The 13,085-nt window shown below is 44.1% G+C and overlaps 1 protein-coding gene across 1 annotated transcript; it reads right to left on the reverse strand.

Moving 5' to 3' along the window:
* Positions 1-5,117: 5,117 nt before the first annotated feature.
* Positions 5,118-6,265, reverse strand: THAP11 (THAP domain containing 11). The gene has a single exon (XM_074286406.1). It carries the CDS (start codon positions 6,124-6,126, stop codon positions 5,251-5,253), a length of 876 nt encoding a protein of 291 aa, XP_074142507.1. The 5' UTR covers positions 6,127-6,265; the 3' UTR covers positions 5,118-5,250.
* Positions 6,266-13,085: the final 6,820 nt, after the last annotated feature.

A 13,085-nucleotide genomic window follows, 5' to 3' on the forward strand; every position in this document is an offset into this window, starting at 1 on the left:
GGCAGACTTTCCTGCAAACAAACTTTCCAACAGTGACTGCTGCTTAGAACAGAAGCTGCTCCCTTGGGAAAGGAAAAATCATTTATAAGGCACCTACTTTTACTAAGCACTTTGTTTTACAAATATCTCATTGGATCCTCACAAACTCTGGGAAGATGTTATTTCCACTTTTACAGTTAAGCAAACAGGCTAAGTGACAGCTAAGATCTAAAGCCAGATTTGAATTCAAGTCTTCCTGACACCCGGTTCTATCCTATTAGCATGGCAACTGAGGAGTAACACTGAGCTCTCTGGAACAGCATTTGTTAAGCTGGCATCCATTCAGAGACTTCAGGGACTCCATGGACTTGTACAAGGAAAAAAATTAAAAGCCCGCATCAGTTTTCACCAAACTCTACAGGAAATTCAGCATCAACTTTCAATTATGATTTTAAAGTCATTTTAGAGAAAGGATTCAGACTGCCAGAGGAGCCCTTCATACAGAAAAAGGTAAAGAACCCCTGCATTAGAATATAACTTATTGGGAGATTTTGCTCCAGAGAGAGGGTAGTTTGTGAACTGGAAATATGAGGTTAGATGGTTATCACTTCTTAAAAAACAGAGAGAGACTTTCATTTTTGTAAGCTAGTATAAGATGTAACCTAGCAGTAAACTAGTAGAGATGTAACCAAACAGATTTAGGGAGTTTTCCTATAATCTTCTCTAGGAAAGAAGAACCTACAGATGCCCAATGGGAAGGACTAGTAACAATCCATGAATAATGCTAGTTCTGGGTAAAGAGAATTCTCCTCCTCAGTAAATTGGAAAGAATGCAAAGCATAGTCTTAACACTAGAGATAAGGGGAAAAGCAAAGAATTCCTTCCATTTCTCCTCAGAGAATCCTCCATTTTTAGTGCTAAAAGGCATCTCAGATAATCTGACCTTAATTCCTAAGGTTACACGCAATAGCACAAATTCATAAATCACTTCAAAGTTTATGAATATTTTCCCCACCATTCTGTGAGGTAGATACAGTGTTATCACAGCTGAGAAAAGTTCTGCTTAGGTCACTAATGGCAGAGCAGAAACCAGAAAAATCCCAGGTGTTCCTCTTCTGAGCCCAGGGTGCTTTTTGCTTTCCTTAGTAGCATCAATAAACATAAAGCTAGTCCTTCAGGTCAGTGCTATATTAAAGTACCAGCTGTCATGCTAATGGTCTTATTCAGAGTTTTCCAGATGAAGCCATGGTCAAAAAGCAGGCAAGTCCCATCAAGGATATGTACCTGGAGAAGTGACTGGGAGAGGGGAGACTCTATTTAAACAGACTGAGAATCTCCTACTCCTTTCTCTTACTCCTGCAGTTGTTTCTCTCCAAATTCCAGGTGAGGATGACATCAGTGAGCCCAGGATGCTGCAGCACAGATGGACACCGAAAGTCCTTGAGCCCTGAGCTCAGTTTTCTTGCCTTTACTACTCAGAAAAAAGGACTGTTAGTAAAGGCAAAGCTACCAAGAAAAGAAATGGACAAAGATATCCATCAGTCTGTTGAAGCCCAAGAGTAGCAGAGGCTCATTCAGTTCTTCCTTAAGCACTTCTCACCTCCAGGAGGATGGAGTTCCAAAGCTTTTCACAAATGGAATATCAGAATTGGAAGGTATCTTGGAACATGAATACTGGAACACAGAATGTTAGATTTGAAAAAAACTAGAAGGCAAGGCAGTTGTTTTTTTGGTTTTGTTTTTTACTGCAACAAGCTACATCTGAAGCCAGAGTACACAATGTTGTGTTGTCTTGATTCCTCACATTTCCTTTGCCTCAATCTGACATTCCATTAGGTGACACATTGAGGGCAAAATAGCCTCTAACGCCTTCTGTGGAGCAGAGAAAGGGAACCATAAAACTAATCAAGGGAGCAGAAACAGAAAAGACAGGCTTCTAATATTAAAGACATCCAGTCTGAAGAGAAAACACCAACAGTTCTTTCTTAACCATGGGGGTGGGAATGAGATGGTGAGTGGTAGAGCCCTTGGACCCACAGCACAACAGAATAAAAAAAATGTATCAAACAAGAGGACCAATTCCCTTTGTCTACCCCGATTCCCTTCTCTCCGGTTCACTACAAAAAAAGCATTAAACAACTAGTTTTAGAATAGATGAGAAGGTTCCTCTATGAGACTAAACCAGATGATGAAGCCAAAGCCCCACAGCAAAGTGGAAACATCATATGCTAGACAGTGCTGCCAATTTTTAATTTAAGATGTATAAAGGACCTCCAAGGTCTGCTCTACCCTACATCCTGGGCACACAATTATCCAGATTCTGCTTAAAGTCCTCTAATGTTCTCTCCAAGCTGGGGTCCCAAAGGCAAGGACAGACATAATGGAAAGGGGGTGAGGGAGGAATGGGGGGAGAGGGCTGCACAAGCTTTTTGTTGTTTAAAAAATTTTTAATTAAAAAAAAAAAAATTCAACAAAACCAAAATACTAAGTTCAGCTCATCAAAAGGCAAGATCCTGAATTTTCATGCACTCTTTTTTTCCACTGAGTCACTGTTTGGTTATGTGTAAGTGCACATATGATCCATAAACAGGTTCTTCAACTAGAATTGAAAGAACTAGGGTGATGAAAGGGCATCAGAGAGACAAAAAAAAAAAAAAAGCCTAAGATGAACTTTTAAAGTAGCTACCACAATAGCCCAAGAGTCCACTGGCCCTCACTGCCCCACCCAAAATACCAAAGCAAAGGCTGATACTCTTTCTTCTGGTCATTTAGCCATTCCCCTCATTTTAGAAGCGGTAACAAGTAGAGCCAGGATTCAAAACTAGGTCCTCTACAGCAGAGGTCTCAAACCCAAACTAGTGCAGCAGGAGTAAGATTTAAATGTAATTAGAAAACATGTAACAAAATAAAAATACAATAAAACAGATAATACGAAGAGGTGGTTCTCTAAGTAAAGCTGTGATCTGCAGAGATGCTTCTGTATAATTTAATGGCTTTGTTTCTGAGTTTGATCCCACTGCTCTGTTACAGTATACTGTCTGGATTTAAACCAGATTATTTCTCTCTCCATATAGTGATTTTCTCATTATTCCTGGCATTACACCCTTCCTTTTACAGGGGTCCACATTTATATTTTGAATCAAAATAAGCAGATTCCAAAACAAAAGGGATTTAACTCTCAGCCAATTGTGGGCTTTCACAGCACTGATTTCTCTTTTTACTATTAGAAATGAGGGAACACATTTTTGGTTTTCTTTGCTTACCAAGAATAAAGATATGGGGCTTGGGAGTGGCATTCAAAATGACTTATTCCTAAAGGGCACTTCAGATTTGCTGAGAGCCAAAAAGGATAAAAAGATGTAATAATATTTTGGAAATTTCATAGAAATGCCAAGAATTGCTAAAATATCCTCACCTATCCCCACCCAAAGATGAATCCAGTTCTTCTAAAAAGCAAATCCTGTGCAATTCTAGTTTTGACCTTCAATGTGTGATTATAAACATGGGATCAGGAGTTTTCTCCTAATGGGAATAATGCTTGCACTTCATGCCTTCTAGACATAATTGTAGGCAATGTTCAAATTAAAGTTTTTTCACTCTGAAGTAACAATCTACAGGATCACCAACCTGACTGTCATAAAATACTGGAAAAAGATCCAGTCATTTGGACAGGCTCTTCCCCCCTCCACCTATTCTCCCCCCACCTAGGAGTTTTTCCCACAACAGAGAGGAAAAGTTCAATTCAAAGCCCTTTCAGATCTAGACCTATATGTTGTTATAATTTAGCTTTGGTTTCATTTGGTCTTTCCTGGGATTCTAGGGTCTTCTCTACTACAGGAAGAATATAGAGATTGTTTGAATATAAATCTGTCAAGGTCTCATTTTAAGAGTATCCCTCCTCACAGAAGACTGATGAATGAGTGAAGCCAATTTTAAGGATAAATCACATTTAGGATCCCAACCAACCCTATTAGCTGAGTAAGTCCCCTCCTAAGATGAACTCACATTTCTATTGCACTTTATGGTTTACAAACCACTTTCCTCACAACAGCCTTGTGTAAATATTACTAAACAGGAGCTCAGAGGGAAGTAACTCGATTGTGGCCACATAACCTAGGATCAGAGCTGGAGTTTTAACCCAAGACCGGCTGACTTCAACAAGTCCAATGCTATTGGTTCTATGGCAAGCATCCTTTCCTTCTTTTTAAGAGGCTACTTTTCCCTCTCCCTGGTGGAATTCTGGTCTGAAATCTCCCAACCCCATTTCCCCAATATCTTAATAGGAATTCTGTTCCCTCTGCCAACCATCCCACTAGACCTTTGGCATCTCTAGGTAATATTTAGTACCTTAGTTTAGGGACTTGTGTGGATAGAATATTTTTCTTGGAAAATAAGAGCCCCCAAGCCCAAATAAAAACCTTACATTTTAATTAATTTGCTTTGCCAAACAGGACACAGTGAAAACTTTAGTCTAATTGTACAGAAAATATAATTTTTGTAACCAGTAGCAAACATATTACCAGGATGGGTTTTTTTTTTGGGGGGGTTATTTAAAAAAAAAAAACCCAAGTCCCAGGCAAATTGGATATACCTCAGAAAGGTCACCCAGCTCCCCGCCAAAGACAAACTGTCAGACGAGACAGAGGGGAATGTGCTGCTTACACCACCCAGGAAAAAACTCAATAGATTTGATTCCAGTTCATCACATCCCCTTATTGGAATCACAGTCCAAAACTGGGATAGGAAAAGCTGAAGGGTGGAGGGCCAGGAGGAAGTGGGAATAAGCATTGGATGCTTCTTGGGATCTGGATCCCAATTCTGCCTTTATCACTACACAGAAAGGGACTGTCTGATCAACTCCCAAGGTTGAGTTCCCCTCCTATGGTTCCCTGGAGCCTGCCTTCCCACCCATAACCCTAAGGATGAGTTCCAAACAGTGATCGCTTTAAATCCTATGGTCATAAAAAGAGTTCCAAACAGAAACAGCGAATTAAGTCCTTCTCATACCGGCTGGCGTGGCCAATGCACAGAACCGAGGGGCCACCAGCCTGGCCCACCTGCCTTCTTGAGGCAGTAGTCATGTCAGAGGCCACACAAGTGAGGGCACCCCGGGCTCATTCCATCTGTGGTCCAGGACGGGGGATGCCAGGCCGGGAGTCCCACTGCAGAGGAAGGGGTGGGGGTGAGGTCCAGCGTCAAAGGCAGCCCCAGGCGGGGCCAACGGCAGGTGGGAAGCCAGAGGTCCGGGGTGGGGGCAGGCGGGAGGCCGGCTCACATCCCGTGCTTCTTGCGGATAACCGCCATGGCCAGCAGCCGGTCCTTCTCTCGGAGTTCCTCCCGGAGCTTGGCCTCGGTGAGCCGCAGGTGGCGGATGCTGCCCTTCATCTCCTTCATCTTCACCTCCATCAGGGCCAGGATGTCGCGCTGCTCGTTCAGCTTCCGCAGCAGCTCCTCCTCAGTGGTGCCAGAAGACAGCGAGTAAGAGTGGTCCGAGCCCGTGTCGGGGAAGCCCTCCTCGCCCACCACCACCAGCTGGGGCCCCGAGGCCGCGGCAGCCACGGCCGGGACTCCGAGCTCGGGCGCGGGGGCCCCCTCGGCCGAGGCGAACTCCACCTGCACCGTCAGGTCGATGGGCTTCACGTCGTCCCCGGCCGGCGGCTGCGGGGGGGCGGCGGCGGCGGCTCCGCTCTCCACGGCCGCCTGCAGCGTGAGCAGCACGGCGGCCGAAGCCGACACTAGGGATGCCTGCGCCGGGGCCGGAAGCGCGGCCGGCTGCGGCGGGGGCTGGGATGGCTGCGGCGTCTGCTGCTGCTGTTGCTGCTGCTGCTGCCTCCGGCGGGCCGCCGCCCCCGCCGCTCCGCCGCCCCCGGGCCGCCGGGCCTTGCGCTCATTGACGCCGCGCAGCGGGAAGATGGTGGGGACGCGCACCGTGTAGGTCTTGCGGCCGCCCTGGAAGTGGACGCTGCACAGGCGATGGCCGGCCGTAGGCTGGAAGGTGGAGAAGCAGCCGCTGACGCCGGCCCGGGACACGTTCTTGAGCCATTGGCGCCGCAGCTCCGCGTCCTTGGGGAAGGTGTAAAAGTGCAGCGCCTTGTCCCGGTGCGAGTTGTTGTAGCAGCCCGGCACGCAGCACGTGAAGCCCGGCATCGCGGCGGCCCCGACCCGCCGACGGCCCCGGCCTCGGGCCTCGGCCGCCGCCGCCGCCCGACCGCTCGGGCCCTGAAAGCTCCGAGGGCCTCGGCCGAGACCCGGCCTCCGGCTCCTCCTCGGGGCCCGGCCTCACCCCCGGGCCCTGTCCTCGGGACCCCGGGACACCCACCGACGGGCGAGGCCTCAGCGCCAGCACAGACGCCTTACGTCCCCCACCGGCCGGGAGGCGGCGTCCCGCCCCGCCCCGAGCGGAGCCGGGCCTCGCCTCGCTCGCTCTCTCTCCTAGGGACGCTCCCCGACGGCCCCCGCGCCGTCCACCCGCCCGCCGGCAGTCTCCGCAGCCACCAGAGCCTGTCAGTCAGTCAGTCAGTCCCCGGGCCGCGACGAAGAAGCGCCCGGGAAGTCGGACTACGCCCCCCACAATGCACCGCGCCGCGCGCTTCCGCCGTTGGCCGCACTACTTCCGGGGTCAACGCTGGAGGGAAGGTCAGAATGATTCGGCGCTCGTCCGGAAAAACCAGCCGCGCGGCGTCCCACTGGGCCTAAGCTCCAGCTCTGGCGAGACGAACAAGAGATATTTCCGGATGAATGAACGTAGAGTTCCTTGCATACAGTCATACTTCATTCGGAGAACTGCTTTTCCCATGATGCACAGCTGCCCGCCCGCTCCGCCCCCCACTCTGGGGCGGGGAACTACAACTCTCGGCGTACACCGCGAGCAACAGCGGCTCCGCCCCTGCCCTGGGGAGTGCATCCCCTTCGTCAACAAGCCCACGTCTCGAGGTGGCGGGCTAGCACCCCGCAGGGGCTGAGCGGGAACGATTCCCCGGCCCCCCGCCCACCCGCTTCCCCTATCTGTAGCGCTTAGAGCCCATCCTGGGCGTAGTGAGGCCCAGAGGGGAGAAGAGAGTCTCTGTCATCCAGCCCTCGAATGACAGGCAGTTATTAAGAGCCTGCTGTGTGTAGAGCCCAGCAGTGCCAACCGAGGCCCCCTCCGCTCTGCTGGTCCAGGGCCCAGTCACCGCCCCTCCCCCGCCGCCCCTAGTCTTCATCCCGCTTTTCTCTCCATTTCCTGCCCTTCCCCATTACTCTCCGCCCCACCCCCTTCTCCAGCTGGGGTTCCCCAAAGTCTTTGGTCTACATCCTCCCACCTCCCCCACTTCCCTCCTTTCACTTGGATGATTTAAGGAAACCGAGATTTAGAGCCTAAGGGGGTGCAAGAGCATTGTGCTGGATCCACGTGACAAGACACCAGCATTTTTCTTAATCACTATTCTTAAACCTGCAGTCTGCGAACACAAAAGAGATAATTATAATACCCATTGCATGATAACCGAATTTAAGATGAGCCAGAGGAAATGCTATTGGAAGTCCAAAGGCCAAAGTTCATGCCACTGGTTCTACCTCCCATTCAAAGTTGACATAAATCATAGTCCTTGCCCGAATGAAGTCTAGTTGGAGACAAAAGTTAGACTAGGCTAGATTGGAGAGGAGGAAGACGGGGTGCTGCTTGAGATCCAAAAGTCGAAGGTTTTCTACTGAATTGAATATTCTTTCAGTCATCCTCTAGGCTTACCTAAAGTAGACAAATGAAGTACTTTTACCTAGCCTAATTCTGTGAAAACTGCAGGATAGATGGAGTTTAACGCATATTGACTTTCAGCTAAAATGGGCCATAAAGAATTCGCCAGGAGAATAGAGAAAGTTAAAAACTCATTCTGAGTGAGTAAGAGAGATTCATTCTCTGTGATGTGACACTGTGGTCTTTATTCATCTCTTAGTTCATTTAGTTATTATTTCTTTTTTAACAGTAAGGAACTGCTTCTGGCTCTATCAGGTTGGGGCACTTGATACTCTTTTCCTCTAAGGGACCCCTTTCCTTTGGATTCATGCACTTAGTCCATACAGAGTTTATTTCTGAGAAAACCTAACCTTTAATAAGAGGTTTTAGTCTCTCATTTGTATCTATTTCATTAATTATTTCTCAATTACGTGTAAAAATATTTTAACACTCACTTTTAAAAATTTTGAGTTCCAAATTCTCCTTTCCTACTCCAGAAGGCAAGCAATATGACATAGATTATGCATGTGAAGTCATGGAAAACATTCTCACAAACTATGTTGCAGAAGAAAACAGACACAGACAAGAAAACCAAGAAAAATAAGTTAAAAGTATGCTTAAACCTGCACTCAGATTTCATCACTTCTTCCTCTGAAGACTGATGACATTGCCCTCATGGATCTTTGGAACTGTCTTGAATCATTGTCTTAATCAAAAGTTGTCCTTTATTTTTTTTTTTTCTACAAACAAAAATTATTTTTGTCCTCCTTCTTTCCCAATTAAAAAAAAAAAAAAGGAAAGCAAATCTTTTGCATAGTCAAACAAAACAAATTGCCACATTGATTATTTCTAAAATTGTATGGGTCTTAATTGAGAGTGAGTTCATCATCTTTCATTCAGAAGGTGAGTAGCAATGGTTCCTCATTGAATTATAGTCAACATTGGTCATTGTATTGATTAGAGAACTCAAGTTTTTCAAATTTATTTGCCTTATAATGTTGTGTATTGTATAAATTGTTCTCCTGGTTCTGCTCATTCTTTTATGGATCACTTTGCACAAGTCTTCACAGGGATCTCTAAAACTGCTTCTTTCATAGTTTTTCCAACAATGATATTGTTAACCTTTCTATTCACTGGCAATCCATGGAAAACTTGCTTATGGCTTAAGGTTTGCTCTGCCACAAGTTGGACACAAATAATCCCTATCAACATTTGAGGTAGGTTGTCTAACTTTGAGCTTCTCACATTTCTTCTGAGCTAATTCAGTTCTGTTTTGCTAATAAGAGCACAGTCCTTTCTCTGATGAGGGCAAGCCATGCTGGTTATGTGGCAATGTCCCCCATGTCATCCAATCAATTCTAAAGTTCTTAAGAAAGACTTTGAGGATGTCCTATCAATATTTCTGACCACCTTGTGAGAGCTTGTGAGTTCTCCATAAAACACTTTTCTTGGTAAATGCACATTTGGCATTCAAACAATGTGGCGAGCCCAATGGAGTTGTGCTCTCTGCAGTAGAGTTGGAATACTTGGCAGTTTAGCTGGAGAAATGCCCTTAATGTCTGGTATCTTATCTTGCCAAGTGATTTTCAGAATCTTCCTGAGACAATTTATAATCATTATAAATGGTTTAGAATGAGAAACAGTGGATTAAGGTACAGACTTAAAATGGAAAATGCCTTAATTTAGTTAAGATAGTTGCTTAGCCTCATAGCCTGAAAGAATTGGGGCAATGAGTGAACTAGGTAGATAACATAGTAAAGTCTGAACTTGTAGTCAGAAATAGCTGAGTCCTAATACTGCTTCAGTTACCTAGTATCTGAGTGAGCCTGAGAAAGTCACTTAGCCCCTCTCAGGCTCAGTTCCCTCTTCAGTAAAACACTTATAATAATAGCTGGTACTTCATCAGGATCAGTTGATAAAAAGGAAGTGAATTGTCTTGTAAACCTTAAAGCTATAAATAATTGTATGCTATTGTTATGATCAGACTAAGGTATCTTGAATTCACCTTAGATCCAATAGAAAGGAAAACCTTTGAAGAGATTTGAAGGTCAAAGAAAAACTTAAGGATATTAGAGAAAGAATTCTAAAAATAATTTTTGTTCTTGTTGATTAAGTCAACTGTTAACTGAGGTTTATTTTACTGAGCCCTGGGACCTGAAATGAAACTAAGGAATAAGTCATAGGATTTAAGAACGTTTAAAGAGTTAGGAGTTTGAGAGACCATTAACAATGATGTTGAAATCTTCTGATATATAAGGGAAGAAGAGGGTAGTCTAGATGATGAACTCTTTAAGAAAGGAGGGAAAATGACCTGAGGGGAAGAGGGTACCTGTTCAGCTACCATAACTTGGATTAGGTAGACATTATTGCTTTGGTGAATTTAAAAGGAAGAGAGAAAAGAATTCCTGAGTGACAGTGGTAAAGGCAGAGTCTGGAAATGGCTTAGAAGGAACAAAGAATATTCTGATTATTCCAGCTTGGGAGCCAACTGGACACAAAGTCCAGGAAAGGGGGCAGTGAAAACAAGTTAAGGTAAGATGAGCCGGACAGGGAAAGTATTCATGCGGTTCTAGTTCTGGCGATCACGCTAGCACCTTGGATACCTTAGAATCAGCTGGAGTCAGAATAAGCAAAAGTCTTTATTCTAGGTCTTTATGGATAGAAATGAAGAGAGTGGACTCGTAGGATCTCTGTGACCTCACCTCTCCCACAGAAGTGGCCTCACTAGTCTTACTGCACCTCCTAGTCCCTCCCACAATTCTCTGTATACACCAAACGATTGGGCCAGCACAGGATAGTGGGAAGAGCCATTTTCCAAGCATAATCTTAAAGAGTATTGGCCAATCAGTAATTAGCCTCAAGTGCTCCATTGTCTGACCTCAGTGCATTTACTCAAGAGCTCCAGCCCCTTACATCTAGTGGTAGAGAATTGAGGTGTGAATAATCCCTTCTGGTTGGTGCACAGATCCAACATAAAAGAATTCTCAAACCTGAAAAGTCTGAAATGGAAAAAGGGATTTTTTATTGGCACTGAGAAGCCAGCTTGGCTAGGAAAACAGACTCCTCAGTGGTAAGGTCCTGTCAGAGAAATAACAAAGGTGATCACTGAGAAGAGGGTATCTTCATAGCAGGCAAGAGTCTTGGCAGGCAGCTGTGCCAAGAAGAGAGGTCTTTTGGCAAAGTATAATCCTCCTTCGAACTTCTGTAAAGATTAGGAGTTCAAAATTCTCTTTTATTGGTGGTCTGGGGCTAGGACTTCCATTGAATGAGAATCCTCCAATGTTGTCAATGCCCCTGTAATGTTCTGTTCTCTAAAATATAATCATTCTCTGTGAGCAGATTTCTTGGGGAGGCTTCTGGAGGCAGCCTTACTTTCAGTTCAGTTCAATAATCCCAAAATGCAGCCAGGAGTTAAAGTCCAGTTCCTTTATTGTCTCTTCCAAAATCTTATCTCCTTCACTTGGGGCTCAGCTAGTTTTCGGAGGCCTTCCTCTCTCCTTAGTTCGTGAGAGCTCTTGTCCAAATGTCTCCAGCCAGCACAAACGTGGAAGTTGGAATGGCTCTTGACTCTGAATCTCCTAGAGTGTGGGATTGTGGGTTTCTGCCTTATGAATCTCCCAGAAGTCAATCCTAGTTGTGAATCTCTTAGAAGTCCATGAGCAGGCTTTTCCTTTAGACTTATGAATCTCCTGGACTTGTGAATCTCCCCACTGAATCCTGGCTCTGAATCTCCTCCCAGTGGGCTTGTCCTTTTAAACACTCTCTAAAGGTGTGAAATCTAATGTGTGAACCAATGAACAAAATCCTTTAAAGATATGAACTCCTTTTTTTTTTTTTTTTGAACATTTTTTTATTAATTTTTATAATTATAACATTTTCTTTGACAGTACATATGTATAGGTAGTTTTTTTTTTTTTTTTTACAACATTATCCCTTGTACTCCCTTCTGTTCCGAGTTTTTCCCCTCCTTCCCTCCACCCCCTCCCCTAGATGGCAAGCATTCCCATACATATTAAATATCTTATAGTAAGGATATGAACTCCTTTAAAGGTGTGAACTAAGTACATAAATACCTTGTTTCAAGTTTTGGCACATAACATCTCCTTGTAGGATCAGATCAATCATAAGAATCCTAACATGCCTCCACACCTAGATTTCCAGTTGAAATGAGAGTATTTATATTGGAATTTCAAGCCATTCAATAGGAATATCAGGCCCAGATCTCCAACTGAATAAAATCATTTTGAAGGCTTTTTCCCATAGTCTTAGGAATTTCCTGAAAGGGATCTGAGCCACCCCAAAAGATCAATGCCTCCTTTGTGATTCGACCAAGATCTCCAATTGAATGAAGCCACTTAACTTAGAAAAGGCTTGTCTGGGAAAGTATACTTTTTCCCAGACTTTTTGAGTCTGAGACCCTGAATCTAGTTTCATGGTTTACTCCTGTCATTATGACCTCTACCACATGGTTCCAACATGGTGTAGTAAATAATGTTAGGCTGGGAAGTCAGGAATTTCTAAGTTTGAATCATCCCCATATATAGAATCCAATATAAGTTAAACAAGTACAATTCTTCTGCATATATTTCCACATATATAACATATTATCTTATATTGTTGCAAAGGTTACCTTTTCTAAGACTCAGCTTCTTCATTTGTAAAATGGGGATAAGAATGGCACCAACTTCACAGGATTGTTGTAAGGATTAAATGAGGTAATATATGTAAAGTGCTTAGCATGGTGCTGGCTATATAATAGGCACTGTATAAATGCTAGTTATTATGTCAGATATCAAGAAGCAAAGCAAAAAAAAAAAAAAGAAAAGAAACAAAGCCACTGATGTTCTATTACAGCAGTATTGAGAACTATCCACCATCTCTTGCCCCATCCCATCTTCTGTTAAATCTCTATCTCTAAGTCTTTAAGAATATTTGCAGAGTCACCCCACTGTCACTGACATACCAGTATCCTTCCCAGGATACATTAATCTCCTCAATCTTAATCAACTAACCCATAATAGGAATGCAGACCTCAGATGTGCTAGGGAACTTCAATAGTAAATGGGCCTGGAACCAGACCATTTTTTTTTTTCAGATTCATGTTTTTATTTTTATAATAGCTTTTAATTTTCAAAATACATGCAAAGATAGTTTCCCAAATTTTTGTGTTCCAAATTTTTCTCTCTCCATTCTCCTCACCAGCAAGTAATCCAATATAAGTTAAACATGTGCAAAATTCTTCTACACATAATTCCACATTTATCATGCTACACAAGAAAAATCAGATCCAAAAGGAAAAAAGTGAGAAAGAAAAAAAAAAGCAAACAACAAAAAAAGGTGAAAATACTATTTTGTGATCCACATTCAGTCTCCATAGTCCTCTTTACCAGACTAT

Source organism: Sminthopsis crassicaudata, chromosome 2, assembly GCF_048593235.1.
Source record: "Sminthopsis crassicaudata isolate SCR6 chromosome 2, ASM4859323v1, whole genome shotgun sequence".
Taxonomy (NCBI): domain Eukaryota; kingdom Metazoa; phylum Chordata; class Mammalia; order Dasyuromorphia; family Dasyuridae; genus Sminthopsis; species Sminthopsis crassicaudata.

Bases quoted from the DNA above. Each gene is read 5' to 3' on its own strand.
- THAP11 (XM_074286406.1), bottom strand. From the start codon at position 6,126: ATGCCGGGCTTCACGTGCTGCGTGCCGGGCTGCTACAACAACTCGCAC.